The 20,738-nt window shown below is 38.3% G+C and overlaps 3 protein-coding genes across 3 annotated transcripts in view; 2 read left to right on the top strand and 1 right to left on the bottom strand.

Annotated features, from left to right (window-relative positions):
• LOC309482535 (uncharacterized protein) overlaps positions 1–20,738 on the top strand; it is a gene marked incomplete at its 5' end in the record, with an annotated part of 153,587 nt that overhangs the window by 51,934 nt on the left and 80,915 nt on the right. The window lies entirely within an intron of this gene.
• nt5dc1 (5'-nucleotidase domain containing 1) overlaps positions 1–20,738 on the top strand; it is a 61,112-nt gene that overhangs the window by 2,987 nt on the left and 37,387 nt on the right. Inside the window, exons 3-6 of the mRNA XM_082147969.1 lie at positions 692–763; positions 945–1,054; positions 1,268–1,347; positions 1,528–1,609. Of these exons, the coding sequence (XP_082004095.1) occupies positions 692–763; positions 945–1,054; positions 1,268–1,347; positions 1,528–1,609 (344 nt within the window). The remainder of the gene's footprint in view (positions 1–691; positions 764–944; positions 1,055–1,267; positions 1,348–1,527; positions 1,610–20,738) is intronic.
• col10a1b (collagen, type X, alpha 1b) lies at positions 2,021–6,417 on the bottom strand. The gene is made up of 3 exons (XM_082147921.1): positions 6,261–6,417; positions 5,786–5,909; positions 2,021–4,394 (listed from the first exon to the last, which is right to left on the bottom strand). The coding sequence occupies exons 2-3, from the start codon at positions 5,892–5,894 to the stop codon at positions 2,524–2,526; spliced, it is 1,980 nt and encodes a 659-aa protein (XP_082004047.1). The 5' UTR covers positions 5,895–5,909; positions 6,261–6,417; the 3' UTR covers positions 2,021–2,523.

Genomic DNA, 20,738 nt, shown 5'->3' with positions numbered 1-20,738 from the left:
AAACGAACCCTGGTGCGATTGCTCTTTTAGTGCGGTTCATTTGAATAAGTGTGAACCCATCGATCTGAACCCTGGTGCACACCAAACAAGCAGACCGAAACCGCTGAAAAGATGGGACTCGGTCCGCTTTCAGACGAACTTTGGTGCAGTTCGACTGAAATATGAATGCAACACGGACCAAAGACATGTAAACAAACCAAAAACAGGACATGATGTCACAAGATGCGACCCTAATGTAGACAGAATGCTCAAGCATACCTTTTTTTTTTTTTCTGCAAGAAATTCCTAAAGTATTTCCTAATGTATAATAGTATCATCTTTTTCACCCCTAGTGAGTTCGTATTCTTAAAGTCAAGAGTATCTAAAAAATGATCTGAAGCATGACAATTTGGTATAATGACCTTGTTTGCCCATTTTTCATATGGTCAGCACCATTAAAGCTGTGTGGACTGGAAATTTAAACATCTCAAGAACATGGCTTATGTTCAAAATTGAAATACGAACAAATTGATTCTTGTTTCATGCAGGTATTCTTGTAAATTGTGAAAATTATATTAATTGGGTATTAATATATCCATAAGCTTGTCGTTTATGTAAGCTGTTTGTTTCCAAACAAATAAGTTGTTACCCTTGTATGAGCTTGTTTGTCTCTCTAGTACACAAACACAGTTGCTTGTTGTCATGTGACCAGTTTTAAAGGTCTTGTGGTGGACCTTGAGGAGGGTAACCTGGTCAAGCTGGCAGAGGATGGTACTGTCTTGCGGTGAGTCAATTTTAATATGCCGTGTGTATTTGAATGATTACTCAGCAGTACATTTTATTGCTCATTTTTTCTAAAGAAAAAAAAAAGGGTAATTTGTACTGTGCAAAGTGAAATATCTAAACTGCTAACCTGTTAGATTAAGATGTTAATCTATTTAAAACACTCTGACTCTTATTTGCAGGGCAACTCATGGCACTAAAAACCTGAGTACTGATGACATCATAAAGCATTATGGTCCAAAAAGAGAATGGAAACATTTTAATAGCCTTAATACCTCGTACACACGATCTGGTAAGGCTGCTTTTTGTCAGCTAGTTCATTTTATAATTTCTGATGACAATATAACAATCATTGGCTTATTGTATTTGAGGATTTTTTTAAAATTATATATTGGACTATTATTATTTATTATATTTATTATCAATTGCAGTTTTACAGTGTTTTATCATATTTTCAAATATCTATCTTTACCTAAATATGTGATTTAGTCCTCATTTGTTGCAGCAAAATACTATTTTTATGACAACTATTTTGACCTCCCTGGTGCCCTTCTCTGTGCAAGAGTGGTGGATATGTTGCATAAGGTAATATCAGTGCTTTTCAAAAATGCTTTATTTCTATTTCAAATTAGAAGTAGCATTTGTTAATTTAGCTGTATTATGAAGGTTAAATTGTATATCAAAAACGTATATGTTGTAATTTGCTGATGTTTTTATTTATAATGAATTTATTGTTTTGTTTTTTGTTTTGTTTTTTAACCCTAGCAAGGAGTCGAAATCACATCTGACTTGTGGAAAGACATTGTTGCTGCAATTGACCATAATTACAACACATCTGCATTTCGGGGTATGTAGAAAAAACCCTCTTATACCCTCTTATTATTTGTAAACAGTATTTGAACATTTTTATTTAATTTTGATATCGTATAATGTCTATAAAGGTCTTACACCATGTCTACACCAGACGTGACAAAGCAACCGTGCATATCCACATGTTGTGTCAGAAGTAGCGCAAGCGCTTGAAGTTTATCAGAAATAAAAACAGGGTATCAGTTTACAGTTGGGAATTTGTCATGTCGTTCTGCGCCTCATCCAGTGTAGACAGCATCACTGATTATAATGGGTTCTATTTGCTATCAGAATAACATTTTAAAGTTAGCCTAAGACATTGTTGCTTAACTTTTACAAAGATGAGGTCAAGGTAAGCACTTTCTTTGGGAAAACTTAACCTTTTGCTGCAGTCAAACACAAACAGCAACACTGGCACTGAAACTTTATTTGTATTGATTATTATGATGCACACCTTGTGACATTACAGAGTTAAAAGGAAAAAAAAACAACGACTCACAATTATAATTATTCACTTGGAAATCCATTTAATTCAAAACCTGGCTCACTTAATTTGTCTTAAAGAGCCTGTGTCTTCAAAGCATACTCAACACAGGAAACTTATGCTAAAATGTGGGCTCAGGAAAAAGTCATACACATAGCCAAATTCAATACATAACCATCAGTTCAGGTTCTAGGCAAATGCAATAGGTCTGTTGTCTAATTTCTTGGATAATTTTTGTTCCTTAATAATTGAGATCATCAAAATATTTTCATACAAGGTCTTCTTTAGATCAACAAGCTACAGACAATTTTTCTAAATTAGTCTTCATTTTCTACTCTGCATGACTTTATCTCAGGGAAACATAAAAATGAGTATAAATGCAGACAATTTTTGAATTAGAAAGATTGAGGTTTTCTTGAGTGTGTTTATCACGTTGTGGCAATCAAGAAGCCAGAGAAAGAACAGTGAACATTTTCATCAGCATAAATGCCATTGGACTGGTCATCTGGAACCTGGATGAACACTGTGTCATGGGAATGCAGCATAAGGACAGCACTGCCAGACATCTGGTCAAGGAAACCTTTGTTGTACTCATCATAAGAGAACAGGACTGGCTCACTGTTTTTGTAAAGTGCTACCAATGCATTTGCTCCATTGACATGCATATGGAAAGAAAAGTAGTAAAGTCCTGGTACCTGACAGGTGAATATGCCAGTGTTAGGATCATAGTGGTTCTCTCCATTGTACACAATTTGGTTGAATGCAATTGGTGAGCCAGCATTAGGATAAGCTGTGGTAAGAAGAGCTGTGAATGCTGACATGGGTGCTTTCATCAGCTCGTGACTAACAGGCATTACCATCTCATGGGATTTAATTGGCATGCTTTTCTCGTGGTGGTAAACAATCTCGCCTGGGGGGCCAGGTGCCCCAGGAGCTCCTGGTTTACCCGGGTGACCATCATGACCTCTGGCACCAGGGACACCAGGAGGACCCTGAGGTCCAGAAATTCCCTTCGATGTGAGCCCTGCAGGGCCAGGGGGGCCTGGAAGTCCTGGGTGACCCTTAAGCCCTGATGGACCTATTGGTCCTGATGGACCTACTGGTCCTCTTGCTCCAGGGATACCATTTTCACCCCTTCCACCTGGTTGCCCTTGAAGTCCTGGATGTCCCTTATCACCTGGTGGCCCTTTGGTACCGGGGATACCTGGAGCACCGGTAAATCCTGGTTCGCCCTTGGAACCTTGATGTCCCATATGGCCCATTGGGCCTGGAGGACCTGCTGCACCTGGAAGACCAGATTTTCCTGAGAAGCCTTGTGCCCCTTGTTCACCCTTTGCACCTCTTGGGCCTGGTGCCCCAACCATACCAATGTCACCTTTAGCTCCCTGTGGACCTGCTTCTCCTTGGAATCCCCTGGAACCTTGAGGACCAGCTTGACCTATTGGGCCAATAGCACCTGGATGACCTGTGTGACCCATTGGCCCTGGTTCTCCCTTTTGGCCGGTTGTACCTGAGGTTCCTGGCACTCCACGATCTCCTGGCAGTCCAGGTGATCCAGGTTTGCCAGTACCTGGCAGACCTGGAGCGCCTGGCTGTCCTGCTGGTCCTTGAGGACCTTTTTGTCCCATTGACCCAGGCATTCCTGGAGCGCCATTCTGGCCTGGTTTTCCTGGTGCTCCTATTCCAGGTGCCCCTGTATGACCCTTTGGGCCTGGTATGCCCATAGGACCTGGTGACCCATCCCTACCTGGCATTCCTGACTTTCCAGGCTCTCCAGGAAATCCACTTGGTCCTGGTTTTCCAATTCCAGGCTGACCGGGCTGACCAGAAGGACCCTGAGGTCCCATTGGACCTGGGCTACCAGGTCCTCCTGGAATACCATGGCCAGGTTCTCCTTTCTGGCCTGGCAGTCCAGGAATTCCAGGATGACCCTTTGGGCCCGTTTCTCCACGTGGGCCCATTGATCCTGGAAGACCATGTGGTCCAGGCTTTCCAACAGAAGAAAGGCCAGAAGGTCCAGGGCTTCCAGGTGATCCTGGCGCTCCTCTTGCACCTTGAGGTCCTGCAGGCCCTTGGTGTCCCTTCTCGCCTGGATATCCAGATGCACCTGGTTTTCCAGGTGAACCTGGGCTTCCAGGTTTACCAGGTGAGGAGTATCCTGCTGGACCTGGTGGTCCAGGTGGACCAACTGGACCGGTGTGTCCAACACCATTCTTTCCAGGCATTCCTGGTGCGCCAGGTGGGCCAGGGGGGCCAGGTTCACCTGGGGAACCTGGAATACCAGGTTCACCAGCAACAGCTGCAAACAAGACAAAAATATAAGATAATTCACACACAACATTACAAAATGTAAAAATATAATACAAATTCTAAAATTGCTTGTAAGACATTCCTTAACATACACCTTTGGCTCAGTAGCATGGCACTGACTTAAATCTGACATTTGACAAGCTAAAATTTCATTTAATTTCATTTCAAGCTACATTTACATTTTAAAGTACATTATTAATTAGAGACTGATCTGATTGATCTGTTTGCTATCTCAGCCACATTTGTAGACCAAAAATAAATATATTTTAATTAGAATAATAAGTGAGTGTATTACTTGTTTTCATTTGAAAGTTTATTTAAAATTGATTTAATCTCTTGGAGAGAGAGTGTGTGTGTGTGTGTGTGTGTGTTGGTTTGACTATGCTTGTCCAAAGTGGCCTCACTATTCAAAAATGTACTCAGTAAAATGCTGAAACCTGTTAAACACTAAATAGTCAGCTTAACCTCAATAGTTAAAGTGGCTTATAAATTGGCCAAATCATGTTTTAGTTTAAATCTAGTGTTTTGCAAAAAATGTAGGGGTCAAGTTAGTCGATATAAAAAAACATTCAACTGATATAAAAACAATGGATATATCCTCACTAATATAGTAAAGAAAATGTGTGTGTGTGTGTTAATGTTTGTAATTTGCAGCCCACTTTGGTTTAAGAATGATTGACGAGAGAACTTTAACTTTTAAATGTATGCTATGTGGTGATTATCATGATATAAAACCCCCTGCACAAGTTTTTATTTTTGTTATAAAATAGGCTGTTTAATTCATTCTATGTAGTCGTAGGTGCTGCACGGTTGGATTGGATTGTTTGATAATCTCAAACGCAGGAAATAGCCGTGCTTGTCCAGAAACTAATGGTATAATTTAACACCACAGTATGGGTTATTTTGGGTATGCCTGTTGTATAAAGTGGTTACCTCTGTTTTGGTGATTTTACTATGTTCTAGAGTAGTGGATTATATAATCTGTGGTGTAAACCAACTGAAAAGTAATTAACTAACAGTATTTGTAGTCTTTGCACAATAACTTTATTTGGTAAAGTTAATGTATTCTGGGCAATATATGCAGCTTAGCAATCAAAGAGGGGCTAGATATATAAAGAGTTGCTTGATATATGTTGACTGAAAATAGCTTTGTGTACGCTTAAATTACCTGAGTGACTGAAGCTCATCTAATTTGTTGCAAAGAGGCTCATCCAATTTCATATTAATTTATGTACATTAGGCACCCTATGTACTTCAAGCTCCCTTAGTGTACTGTGTCTCAATGGTGCACCTTCTGCTGTTATTATACATATTCTGACTCATTCCACATTACAATTATGAAATACATTAAGTATATATATGGACCAAATGTAAACTCACTGTGAGATTTTGTAGGATAAGGCTGTTTCTTCACATGATAGTATCTGTCAGGGGTCGCCTCAGCCAGTACCACAAGGAGAAGGAGAATGCTTGTTACCCGGAGGTCCATTTTCTGAAGCTAAGCCTGTAAAGAAATTATGAAATGAGAGCAATGATGAATGAGTGACACAGAAACATCTCCTCATAGCATTTACAAAAATAGGCATTATAAAGAAGCATGTTGTCTCAGTATATCTAAAAATGCTGTCTAAAATTAACATAAATAACAAATGACTACAGAAAGCATCAAGTACATGTGTAATCACTCAGAAAACATCCCAGAAGACTTAATAAATGTGGCCCAGGAGCTCACTGACACGCATTCAAAGTAGCATCTAAAAGATCTTCTCCTCACACCCATTCCAGCAACACCACACACTCCCAAACCAGCATTATTCGGCCGCAGAAAGCTATAGAGGCAAGTGTCTGTACCCACCAGTAGGCCGGAGCTCCAGAAGTCAGAGGGGGTCAGGCTGCTGTCCCGACCAATCTGTATATTTGTACGTTTCCAACTCCTGTAAGTCCGTGGTACTCCTGTTCACAGAAGTGGATTCTTCTATTTATACCAAATTTGCTTCTCCAGCAGCACCCAAAATCTCCCTCCCTCCTCGTGTGATGTCAGTTTTAATGAAGGGTATGGTGTCCCATGTGAGTGCATGACAATTCGGCATAATTCGGTAGTTCACATAATTTTTTATCTGTGGTCATGCTTTCTTTTGATCCATACAGGCAAAATGGTAACACTTTCAATAAGGTTCATTAGTTAACATTAGTTAATATATTAACTAACATGAACTAACCATTAGCAATACATTTGTTACTGTATTTGTTAATCTTTGTTAATGTTGGTTAATAAAAATACAGCTGTTTTTTCATGTTAGTTCACAGTGCATTAACTAATGTTATTAACTGATTAACTGTTATTATAATGTTATGAAATTAACATTAACAACGAATATTAAATGCTGAATAAGTGCAGTTCATTATTAGTTCATGCTAACTTATGTAGTTAACTTATGAACCTTTATTATAAAGTGTAACTGGCAAAATAAATAAATAAATAAAAATACAAAAAAGTAAAGGATGTTACACTATATTAAACACTGTTCTCTAAAGGCACATGTTTTTTGTGTGCGTGTTATGCATATTTTGTAAAACTTTAACCGAGTGTGTGCATTATTTTGTGAAACATTTTATGCAAGATGTGTGCCTTCTATACCTTTAAAATGGGTAGGGTGCAAAAAAGTATGGATATTAATTATGATTTTGCTGAACCTTTAAAAAATAAGATGACTGGTTAGAAGAATATCCTTTGTCTGTGTATGTTTTGCCTTTTAGATTTATTCCTTTAAAAAAACATTTATCAAGATCCGTGTGAAACCACAGCTTAGTATATGCGTGGAAGTGTGGTTAATTCTGCTCTGAAACAGCAGAGGGCAGAATTGAAGTCCTTTTTGTCCTCATGTGGGAACAGTGGGCTGCACCAGCCATGGGGTCGTGATTATGGTTATTTTTAGAATTTTGATGACAGGAAAGTGTCAGAGAAACAAAACTGGTGAAGTGGAGTTCTGTGCTTGTCATTATGGTTAATACATGGCTGTCAATCACATGTTCCAATCATTTGCCTGTGCTGTTTGTCTTTGTGGAGTTTTCGCACAGTTTTAAAATTAGTTAGACCATAAGATTTACAGTAATGCCATGCAAGTATTACTATTTTAATATGAAATGTTGTGTAATAATTTAGTAGTTTTATGATATTTAATTGGCAGATTATGACCATTTTGGTTTGCACCAGTTTATTTTGAATCTTTTTTTATTTTTTTAATTAATAAGTTCAAACCTGTAATTCTGAAGCAAAAAAGTTTGCCATTTGGCATGTTTTCTATGCATCCAGTATATTTTATTACTATTTTTCTTGAGTATCTGATTTAGAAGCCGTTCAGTTTTACGACCCACAGCTGACCACCAGCAGAACTATGTTCATCCTGACAACCACATTTAGTAAAATAACAGATCTGAAGAGTTGGAAGTCTCTCTTTCAGTCAGTTCCTGATGCTGTCTCTTGAACCAGTAGAGAAGACCGCACAGTGGAGTTCATGTTTACTTCTTTTGATGACAATTTTGGTTGGCTTATCAATTTAAGCATTCCAGTCTAAAAATAAGTTTTTTTTTTTGTTGTTGTTGCTTTTTTTGTGTGTGTGATTCAGTAAGAAACATTTGCTTGTGCATCTGAAAGGAGTGTGTTTGTTTTTGTTTGTGTTTCTCAATTTTCAGTTCTGGAACACTTTGTAGACTATCTTTTTTTATTTATATATATATATATATATATATATATATATATGTATATTTGGGCTTTTTTTTTTTTTTTTTTTTTTAATAGGACAGTTTGAGAGAGACAGAAAGCAGGAGTGAAGGGAACAGGATCAGGAAAGTACCTCAACCTCAAAAGCATTTTGTGCAAGGGTGTCACGTTATATGGTCGATAACTAGAAAATTAAAGTACCGTAATATTATTTGGTGGTGATTATTTGGTAGTTATATTATATCATGCTGATAATTTTGACCAAAATGTTAATCGATAATCAGTTCTGGTACTTAAGAGAGACAACTCTGTTAATGTTAATTTCAACATGTAATAATACATTGTTAAAATCAAAAGGCTACATAAGGTCTACAGTATGACAACACTTTTTTCGCAACTTATTTCAATATCGTGAAAATACCGTATACTGTGATAAAAGCTTCAGCAATTATCGCAACATGAACATTTTATTCCGTCACATGCCTAATTGTATGTATATATTCACACATTTTATTTGCTTTTATTTTAGAACACTTAATGATTATCTAATCAAAACAAAACATGTTACAATCAAATGTGTTTCTGATTTCTGTCGGCTGCATGAACATATCAGTTTGCCTTTTCACATCACAAGCTTTAAATATGCAACTTTACTGCATAACGAATGCATAAAAGCGACCAGCTGGATATAAACTAATGTGAATAGATGGGGACAATTGTGACATTAAACATTTGGGTTGGGCTTGTGTGTGTTTTTGTCACATTTGATGTGCTATTTTTAGCATCTTTTGAGCCTCTACGGCAAACATATTGCTGTTCTCCACTAATGCAGCATCTAGTCAACAAATTAATTACTTTGTAATTATATGGAAACGCGTATGGTAGTGTACTCTATACACACCGTTTCATTGTCTGTTTTAAATCTGCATCTGAAGTGTCCCGCTCACGTGTCAAAATAAACTCCACGAGCGGTCAGTGATTTCGCCTCTAGAGGGCGCTCTCGTACTGTGTAATGACAGCAGACCGACCCTTCTCAGCCACAGCAATGAACATAACCCGGAAAAACTATCGGTATGGATTTTTGTTCTGATTGTTCCAGCAATCAGTTATCGGTGCTTATTAATCGGCAAAATAAATCAGTCAGTCGACCTTTATTTTAATCACAGATGATCAGATGCTAACTAGAAACATGTTTTAACCATTGTTTTCCTATTGTAGTTATTATGCTTATGGAAGCATTTCTGATGAGTGTCTGTAAACGAGTTCAAGTATGTGCACGCACACATAACATGCATAAACAGTCTAGCTGCCAGCCTAAATATTATACAATGTACACTACTGTTCAAAAGTTTGAAATCATTAAGATTTTTTGCCATGTTTTCATGCTCACCAAGGGTGCATTTATTTGATCAAAAATACAGTAATGCTGTAAAAATATTACATTACATTTAAATGAACTCTATTATATATTCATCTACTTTAATAATATAATTTATTCCTGTAATGGCAAAGCTGAATTTGTATCATTAATAATCCAGTCTTCAGTGTAACATGATCCTTTCGAAATCATTCTAATATGCTGATTCACAACGTATCTTATTATCTTATGTTGAAAACAGTTGTGCTGCTAAGTGTTTTTGTGGAAAGTTAATACTGTTTTTACTGTATTTTTTTTTTTATCAAATAAAGCTTTTGGTGAGCATAAGAGACTTAAAAAAAAAATCTTGATTCCAAACTTTGTTTCTATTGTGTGTGTGTGTGTGTGTGTGTGTGTGTGTGTGTGTGTGTGTGTGCTGTTGTTTTATGTTTGTAACATTTACCACATTTAAATTATTGTTACATGTGTTTTAAGTTCTGTTCTATTCTGTTTAGTACTTTAATGATTATAAATACTGGGAGAAATGAACATATATAATTTAATAAGATATAATTTATGCTAGTTCAATGTAATATATTTTCCATTTAAGTCAGCGTATTATCGGTAATACAGTCCCACTGAGTAGTTTTTCCATTCATTAGATAGTAGCTTCATTGTAGGGGGTTAAAAGTAAAATAGGAAATTGTCGGTATCTTTATCGACCACAATGAGCTGTGAATTATCGGAATCTGCCCTACACTCCTAATAAAAATGTACACTGAAGATTCCCTATGAAACCAAAACTTTGATAATCTCTTGACTAATTCAAGAAGCAGAAGCAGACCAGACAGGGTTCTCATAATGAGTTCTGCTGTGGTTCACCCAGGGCCGTCAGGAGTTTAAGTTTTGCTGTCTGGTGAGGTAATCTACCTCCTCTCTGATGTGGTCTTCCGATGAGCTTCTGTCTTTAGTGAAGAGGTGGTGCTGGAAAAACTTAATGCTCATTTACTAAGCTTCTATATATAGTAAAATACACCACTGTCACTTTCCATATGTGATACCATGTGATTTCCATACTGTATGTGTGCTTACAATCCCAACAGTTGCATAGCTACGTCTGTTTAAGCCCATTGTCTAACTTAACCATTATGGAACAAAAACAAAAATGCCTCAAACCAGTAGTCTACACATATAGGACTGTCTCGTATAAAATGATATCATAGGCCATTTGTTACAAGCACTGGCTATGTTGGTACTATGGCGGTAGCCCATATTCACATAAAATAAACAGAAAGATAAGCTCATGATTTCAGCAGTCACAAAGCACAAGACATTACAAGTCAATGGAGCATGAGGATGCTTTTTCTGCATTAAATGAACAATGCAAATCAGTGTACTGGATGATTTATGAAAATGTGTTGTCTCATGTTTACATGTCATCTGGTTGTTTGTCAACGTGGTTAAAATAGAAGCCAGGACTGGATAGTATCTTGTTGGTACAGTATCTAGATTAGGCAGATTATAAATGAAAGGGTTACTCAGTTATCAGTTCCAAAAATGTGTCTGGGATCAAGTTCATTCAAGGGTAACGCATAAAGCTCTGAACCCAGGAGTCACCATGGAAACGTTAAGAAGCAAACCATACTTGTTTTGTTTAACGGCAATTTACTTTCTTAGTGCATATCGCCACCTACTGGGCAGTTGTACTATTATTGTTTTTATCTTGTCTTTAGTCTTTAAAGTCAGCATGAAATGGAAGTTGTGATAGTCTTTTCTTCCCTTTGTGACGTATATCTAAGAAAATGTAGGATGGGACTTTTGTCCATGGGGAATTGATTCGGATGGTTGGCTAGTTGTGGTTTGCTATTGGTGGATCTCTTGTGAGTGACAGGTTGTGCTGTCCTCATGCCAGTAAAAAAGTCATCAGTGAAGAGATGTTGCTGCAAGAGGAAGAAGTTGTTATTTTGATTAAAGATTACGAGGGCACATGAATAAAAAAAGATGTCAATTTAGATTTCATTGTGAAAACTTGAATCATTTTTCTATTACTGTAAGCAAGACTTAAACTGTTTGGCTGGTGCTAAATAAATCGATAAATAGGAAAGATTGATTGAACTAAAAAAAAAGTGATAAAATGGCTGTTGTTACGGAATGAGACTCACAAGAAGGAGATGGAGTTAACGGAAAGTTTGAGACAACAAATGAGCGGATGAACTGAAAGCAGGTGAGTGGTAAGTGCAGTGATGGTTTGCCGAGCAGGATGCTGGCAGTGAATAGTTACACTGGAGTGTAGGTATAGTGTTTTAATAGACATAAGGTAGGGTAAGTAGTCCGCTTCCTACAAACGAGACTGGACAATGAACTGTGGTGGAGTGTGAGGCTAAATAGTGGCAGTGATGAGGGTGATGATGACGTGCAGGTGAGGACCAGGAGGGATGCTGGGAAGTGTAGTGCAGAGGATGGTGGCTAGGTAGAAATGAGACTGCTGTATTTAAGTATATTTTTAGTTAAGCCATTTTGTTTCCACATTTTTTGTAATGTGAGATGTTTCACATATGTATGTTTATTATAGAAGTGCATTATATAGACATTTACATTTATCTTCAGCAACGCTATGAAAGCAAATGGCAGACACAACAATGCTGGTATAACCATGAATATCTATGGGTTCAATATGTGCCACGACTAAACATGCGTTTTCACAGTCAGCACTAAAACGACGTTTTCAAATTTATCCACTCGTGAGAACGTTTTGAAAAAGCTCCATCTTCGTTGACAAAAACGCTGCCTCAATGTGGACGGAAGGCCAAAACGGAGAGAGAAAGATACGTTTTCAAACAAAAACTTATTCGCGTAGACAAGGCCTGAAAGTTACCCCAGTTTTTTGTAACCGAGAGATGAGTTTATCCACTTAGATATCTGTAAACTTACCCGAGGACATCGCTTTACCTGCTTTCTGGAATAGGCCCTGGCACCAAGCCCCACTGCCCAACATCACCAATGCTCTTTGATGAATGGGGAAAAATCCCCTGTTATTGGAGCAAAGGGAGGACAGACTACAAATGGCATATACTTCGTGTCATATACTGTTGACCTCTAGTTCTTTCTAAAAAATTTAAATAAAATAAACTGATCATGCTTAAAGCAGCACTCAGTAGCTTCGGGATTTCTTCGCTGTATTCTCGCTTTTTGCTCGCAGGTTTCTCTCTAGAGCTCCCCCCACAGCTTCGGAATAGATATTTGACAACACTGTTGTAAAAACTCGTTGTTGATTCTCAGACACCAAAGGCTATAGATCAACGACATCAAAGCAGATGGGACATTCTTTAAAACGTCGTCTTCATTCGGGTTCGGACAGCGTGAGGGAGCGCAATAATGACAGCATTTTAGCAGATTTCTTTTGGCCGTAAAGCAATTGTTTACTTCGCGAGACCTGATATCACGCGAGACTTCCTGACGCAGCGGCCGGCGGCCCGCCGGCTCAAAGTTGCAAGTGCGTATTTTCCGCTCACGGGCACCAGGGGGGTGTGAAACGACCACCATTCAACCCGAAATAAGTAATATAACCATTCCAATGACTCCGAAGCTGTTCAGTTAAGGTAAAAAAAGTTACTTAGTTCACCTTTAAAATTGGAATCATGATAGTTTTTAACATGGACAGAATGGGGAATTTCACTTTTAGACATGCCTCTACTACTACTACTACTTCTCCTTTCCACACTTTTTGGGGTATAGGCTGTCAACCAGGGCTCGCCAGGCATCTCTATCTTGGGCTTTCCTCTCGACCTCGCTCCAGGTGTAACCCATCTTTTTGCAGTCCACCTCGAGGTCTCGGCGCTAGGTGTTTCATGGCCTTCCTCTTTTCCTTTTTCCTTGAGGATTCCAGGTCAGGGCTTGCCTTGTGATGTTTGACATTGGTTCCCTGAGGGTGTGGCCTATCCAGCGCCAGCGCCTCTTTGTGATTTCATCCTGTACTGGGAGCTGTGATGTTTTGTACCACAGGTCCTTGTTACTGATGGTGTTTGGCCAGAGGATTTGGAGGATTTTTTGTAGACAGGTGTTGATGAAGGTCTGGACTTTGCTGATTATGTTCGCATTTATCCTCCAAGTCTCAGCTCCATAAAGAAGGACTGACTTGACATTGGTTTTGAAAAAATAAAAATAAAATTTTTGTTTTAAATGTCTTATTTGTTTGTACATTTAAAGAGAGCTGGCTGGCTGTTTTTAGAGTGCTGGGAGGCAGATGATGCCTAGAAAAAAGAAAGACTAATGAAAGGCTGCTGAGTGTGGGAAAGCTGAAGATAGTGGAAAAGGTAAAGATAGATTTATAAATTGATATAAATTTAACATTCAAATACACCCAGTGTGCCACTGAGGCATTTGTAATTTTATTTTATGGATGGAGGGATTGACGGAAGAGCTTCAGGCTGAGAGTTGTTGCAATTACAGGGATCAAAAGACAAACTGTGCCAAATCACAACCGGAAGAAGCTTAACCCAGCAATCCAGACACTCCGAATAGGAGCTGAGGCTCAGATGTGCCATCCACTCATGGCTTTCAGACATTAAGACATTTTGAAAAGCTCTTGCATTTATCTTGCATATTTACTTTGCATACTTTTCAATATTCTGCATTGACAGGGACCAGAATAGGGTGGATTTATGCTAAACCAGGAACTAAACTAGACACTGTAGAGAATCATCCATCTTTCTGTAGGGTTACCCAATGGTACGTCTTCCACAGTGTCACGGTTTACTGTCTTTACTCTTCGTCCAGTTCCTAAACACTGGGCTGCCACACACATGTGACCGTGCTGCCCACCCAAGTTAAAGAGGACCCACATGTCCTCAAAACATAAATGTTCATTTATCCTAGGCGCTGCTTGGCATGGAAGCGGCTCAGACTGCAGAGGAAACATTACTGCACAAAAGCAAAGGGTCATGTTCAAATAAACACTTGAAATGGACCTTATTCATGAAACACAAGCAGGATGGATTTCTGATTTATTAGTAAGGTCCACTAAAATGGATGAAAAAGTTTGTGTAAAAATGATTTTACATATACACAATTATTTGTTTTGCTCCTGTTTCATAAAGAAGGCCAGTTGTGAAAAAAATGAGTACATTAAGATAATGAGAGAGATATACACACACACACACACACACACACACACACACACACACACACACACACACACACACACACACACACACACTATATAGATATATAGATAGATGTGTGTGTGCTTGTGTATTTATATATTCTCTGTAAACCTTGAAATCGCTGACCAGATTGTTTTCTTGTTTTCTTGATTTTACACACTTAGAAATTATCTTCATTGAAGTAGTAAAAAAACAACAAAAAAACATATTTTATATTTCCAACTGTTACACAAGTAGTGGAGTTAAATTGTCTGTGTCAATGATTTATTTTTTTCTTTTGGCTATTACTTTGACTTACTTAGACCTACTATTTAAAGAGACACTTAAGTGATTATTTTGGAAAAGTCATCAATGTTAAAAAGGTGAAGGTAACATTTTTTTTTTCCTCTCCTATTTTGGACCGACCCTCCAGCTTCTAAAGTCCAGAGACTGCATAAATGAAAACTTGTCTGAGAAAAGAATGATTGAGGGTATGTTGGGCTAGAGTCAAGAACTCTTAAAGATAGTGTTGACGCATCTTGTCTGCCAAAATGGATACTTCACATGTCCAGCAGTTGTTTCGTGTGCCAAGGTTGTTGCTGGCTGATGTGCTGCTTTTGTGTCCTGGGACAATTAACTGTGTGTGGAATACTTCTGGAATAAATGTGGAAGTTTTCAAGAAGATGCTTACTACTATTTTAGATTCTGTGTTTGTTTTACATCTGGGTTGTCAGTAAACAATTTTGCCCTATAGTGTCCGGTCACAGAATGATTGTCTTGCAATGACCATTTGGTCTTTCTATATGGAGATGTTGCAGTGACCGTCATGGAGTTGGAGAAGCTGACTTTGACCCTTAATGAGAGGCTATTCAGTTGAGTCAGGCCACCATGGAAAGACCCAGCTCACTGATGTGAGGGTCACTATGAAGGCTTGAATTATTCTTCCTTAAACCAATAGCTGGCGAGCCAAATGCTGTAATTGCCATAGACTCTAAAATGGTCCTGTAATAACCATTGGTAAAGGCGTTGGTTGTGTGGTGGATCCAAAATCAGTTTTAGCAGAATTTAAAGTACAGTATCTCACAAAAGTGAGTACACCCCTCAAATTTTAGCAAACATTTTAGTATATCTACTCAAGGGACAATACTATAGAAATGAAACTTGAATAGATTTTAGAGTAGTCAATGTGCTGCTTGTATAGCAGTGTATATTTACTGTCCTCTGAAAATGACTCAACATACAGCCATTATTGTCAAAATAGCTGGCAACAAAAGTGAGTACTCCCTAAGTGATAATAGCTGTACGTCCTTTAACCATGCAAAGCCACATGTCCTATTCATCATGTTCATGTTTTTGTCTGCTTGACAGGACCATACAAATTGTTGTATCTTGTATTAGAGCAGTTCAAATTAGTGCTTTGAGTACAATTCTCTCATACTGACCACTGGATGTTCAACATGGCACCTCATGGCAAAGAACTCTCGAAGGATTTGAGAATTAGAATTGTTGCTCTCCACAAAGATGACCTAGGCTATCAGAAGATTGGTAACACCCTGAAACTGAGTTACAGTACAGGCCAGGGTCATACAGAGGTTTTCCAAGACGGGTTCCACTTGGAGCAGGCCATGCGAGGGTCAATCAAAGAAGTTGATTCCTCGTGCTGTGCGTCAGGTGCAGAAGCTGGCTTCAAAAAACAGACGCATGAGTGCTGCCAGCATTGCTTTAGAGGTTGCAGAAGCAGAAGGTCAGCTTGTCAGTGATCAGACCATACACCGCACACTGCAACAAGTCGGTTTGCATGGCCGTCGTCCCAGAAGGAAGCCCCTGAAATGTGAGGGGTATACTCACTTTTGTGAGATACTGTAAGTCTACGTAATGTTCTGAAATTTGTCTCTAATTCTCTCTCTAACTCTCTGACACAGCAGCAGATAAGGTGGCCAGTCTGGTTTGCAGTTCTGTTTGTACACAATTAGTTTTAAATGTAAGATATGAAGTCATTAAAAAAAGGTTTGGAGAGCAAGTTCAGTTAATATGTAGCATCTGTTGTGTTGAACAGAACGACATTTCAATTAGTTGTGTGTCAGGTCATTTACATATGTGACATCAGCACATGCTTCAATGCCATTTTAATAAAGATGTTCATCTGATGCATATGTACATTAACCAAATTAAGTGCTCAACCTTTGTCATTCCCTCCTTCCATGTTTCTCTCTTTAATCTTTACCCTCCTGAGTATTCATGTTTCACATTCTGATTTGGATTTTTGCTGATTGGATGAACACAGCATGTGACTTGTTTAAAGAACACTTTGTCTCTCTTTTCCACATCACACAGTGTCCAAACTAGATGCGTTGCGATAAGATTTCAGTGACGAGGAATTTCAGTTCCAACCGCGACATTGCAGAAATAGAAACCATTTCTAAAATATAATTGCATATATATGTCACTATTTGACATTTAGATATTTCCTCAAGGATAGAAATGAAATGCAGCATATAAAAGCTAATTTTTTTCTGTGAATGAACAAAGCACATGAATATTTAATGAGGCAAGCGCTGTTCAGTTTAAGACTGATTGTTTGTTGCATTATAGCACACTGACACCAAAATGTGGGATTATTCCTGCAAAAGCAGTGCTAAACCTGCTCCGGAGGATTTCATAACCCAGGGTTAAAAGCGGTGCAAACATTACTGAAAGCTTTAACAAGTTGGACAATGAGAATGCCTTTTGTTACCTGGAGCTCAAAATAGCACCTAGTTGCTTTCAAAGGGTGATTTACTCTATTTTACTCTCTACCTTTAGGCCTAAGGGTTTAAAACATGATGTCCATTACAGATGAAAGAACTTAATTTGAGTTTCTGGTGATTAAACCAGAGCCTTTTTATGTTCTCCATAGTGTGTTTGTTAGACCTTGTAGATTTAACCTCAACACACATATTGGAGAAATGGGCTAAACCTAGATTTTATCATGACATAGTATTTACTACATCATAATGACAGGTAAAAAAAAAAAAAAAAAAAAAAAACAGTTAAGATACACATGCATGCTTTTCATTTGTCAGGTGAATTTCTAGAGAACATTATTTCTTTATATGTATATTTTGAGGGCCACGGTCCACTTGTGTAGATTTGCTGAAGGTTTTCATCTAAATGATATTGTGTGTGGCGGTCTGAGTTGTTGGGCCAGTCGTGGTTCTGTTCTAGAGCTCTGCACAGTTGTCACCCTGTTTTCCTCTCTATTTAAAGGCAAATGTTCCACCCCAAATCACATGTGGGCAGAACACATATAATTATGGCATGATTTGTTTACATCCTTATTTTCTACTTCTGTTTACATTGAAGGATTTTCTGCAAGAGGATGATGAGTCATGAATGTCAGCCTGTTGTCTCTCAGGAGGACTTTGATGTTGTTGAAAATGAAGACAATTATGTTTGCTTCTGTGTAAAAGCATTACCCACAATGCCTGTTTCTACTTCTATTTGGCCACACCAGTTATTTCTAAAAAGACCTTTGCATTTGACTTTCTACAGAGGTACTGCTGGGTTACTGCATCCACACATACGTTAATAGTACCTATTTCTCATGCACATTACATAGCCTAGGTCAAAAAAATTAAATAAATGTGTGTAATAAATGTTGCACACACATCTTTTGCTTTCGCTTATAATCACTTTTTTTATAATAAATGTTTCATTATATATAATATAAATAAATATATAATATAATATTTATATATATATACAGTGAGGAAAATAAGTATTTGAACACCCTGCTATTTTGCAAGTTCTCCCACTTGGAAATCATGGAGGGGTCTGAAATTGTCATCGTAGGTGCATGTCCACTGTGAGAGACATAATCTAATAAAAAAAAAATCCAGAAATCACAATATATGATTTTTTAACTATTTATTTGTATGATACAGCTGCAAATAAGTATTTGAACACCTGTCTATCAGCTAGAATTCTGCCCCTCAAAGACCTGTTAGTCTGCCTTTAAAATGTCCACCTCCACTCCATTTATTATCCTAAATTAGATTTACCTGTTTGAGGTCGTTAGCTGCATAAAGACACCTGTCCACCCGATACAATCAGTAAGAATCCAACTACTAACATGGCCAAGACCAAAGAGCTGTCCAAAGACACTAGAGACAAAATTGTACACCTCCACAAGGCTGGAAAGGGCTACGGGGAAATTGCCAAGCAGCTTGGTGAAAAAAGGTCCACTGTTGGAGCAATCATTAGAAAATGGAAGAAGCTAAACATGACTGTCAATCTCCCTCGGACTGGGGCTCTATGCAAGATCTCACCTCGTGGGGTCTCAATGATCCTAAGAAAGGTGAGAAATCAGCCCAGAACTACACGGGAGGAGCTGGTCAATGACCGGAAAAGAGCTGGGACCACCGTTTCCAAGGTTACTGTTGGTAATACACTAAGACGTCATGGTTTGAAATCATGCATGGCACGGAAGGTTCCCCTGCTTAAACCAGCACATGTCAAGGCCCGTCTTAAGTTTGCCAATGACCATTTGGATGATCCAGAGGAGTCATGGGAGAAAGTCATGTGGTCAGATGAGACCAAAATAGAACTTTTTGGTCATAATTCCACTAAACGTGTTTGGAGGAAGAAGAATGATGAGTACCATCCCAAGAACACCATCCCTACTGTGAAGCATGGGGATGGTAGCATCATGCTTTGGGGGTGTTTTTCTGCACAATGGACAGGGCGACTGCACTGTATTAAGGAGAGGATGACCGGGGCCATGTATTGCGAGATTTTGGGGAACAACCTCCTTCCCTCAGTTAGAGCATTGAAGATGGGTCGAGGCTGGGTCTTCCAACATGACAATGACCCGAAGCACACAGCCAGGATAACCAAGGAGTGGCTCTGTAAGAAGCATATCAAGGTTCTGGCGTGGCCTAGCCAGTCTCCAGACCTAAACCCAATAGAGAATCTTTGGAGGGAGCTCAAACTCCGTGTTTCTCAGCGACAGCCCAGAAACCTGACTGATCTAGAGAAGATCTGTGTGGAGGAGTGGGCCAAAATCCCTCCTGCAGTGTGTGCAAACCTGGTGAAAAACTACAGGAAACGTTTGACCTCTGTAATTGCAAACAAAGGCTACTGTACCAAATATTAACATTGATTTTCTCAGGTGTTCAAATACTTATTTGCAGCTGTATCATACAAATAAATAGTTAAAAAATCATACATTGTGATTTCTGGATTTTTTTTTTTTTTGATTATGTCTCTCACAGTGGACATGCACCTACGATGACCATTTCAGACCCCTCCATGATTTCTAAGTGGGAGAACTTGCAAAATAGCAGGGTGTTCAAATACTTATTTTCCTCACTGTATATATATATATATATATATATATATATATATTACAGACCCCAGACTTTTGAACCTTTGTGTATCTTCTATCCATCTTCAGCTGTAAATGTGAAAAGTGATCATATAACCAAAACATGTTGACATGGCAACTTTCCCACTGTTTATGTTTTGCCGCATGAAACAATGGAACCGTTATGAAATTATTTTTATGACCCTTGTAATCTAACAGTGGAAAGTTGTTAGTCTCCACTTTGTCTGGATTCATTAAAGAAAGAAAAAGAATACAAACCACTTCTACATAAATACAACGTGGCTATAGTGCTGTTAAATGAACTGTACTGTTACACTATACTGTTGCCAACCGTCCCATATTGAAATATAAAATGCTGTGTCCCTTATTGAATCACTTCAAAAAACAAAAAACAAAACAGATACAGTAGTGGCCAAAAGTGATGTCAGGCCTTGGAAAATTGACATCTTCACCCTTAATTCAAATATTACCAAAAATTTGGGTCATACTTTATATTAGGTGTCCTTAACTACTATGCACTTAAAAATAAAGTATGATGCACTTAATGTGTTGATGTTATATTGCAAAACACTTTTGCAGCTATTGAGGTGGGATACATCAAAGTCCCTTTCAAGGAAAGGCGGACATATTTGCAATGCCTCCGGGCAGCTACGTATTTCAGGCATCCAAGACCAAGTCCTATTTATTTGAATTAGCGAATCCTGAAATCTCAAAAACTGTTAGCCGAACTCACAATTAAATAACATATC

The sequence above is a fragment of the Leuciscus leuciscus genome (genome assembly GCF_965113295.1).
Source record: "Leuciscus leuciscus genome assembly, chromosome: 19".
In the NCBI taxonomy this organism is placed as follows: domain Eukaryota; kingdom Metazoa; phylum Chordata; class Actinopteri; order Cypriniformes; family Leuciscidae; genus Leuciscus; species Leuciscus leuciscus.
Note: the sequence above shows the minus strand (reverse complement) of the source record. Positions and strands in the feature narration are given on the sequence as shown.

Bases quoted from the DNA above. Each gene is read 5' to 3' on its own strand.
- col10a1b (XM_082147921.1), bottom strand. From the start codon at position 5,894: ATGGACCTCCGGGTAACAAGCATTCTCCTTCTCCTTGTGGTACTGGCT. The intron at 4,395-5,785 runs GTGAGTTTACAT...TCTTGTTTGCAG, and splicing joins TTATCCTACAAAATCTCACA to CTGTTGCTGGTGAACCTGGT.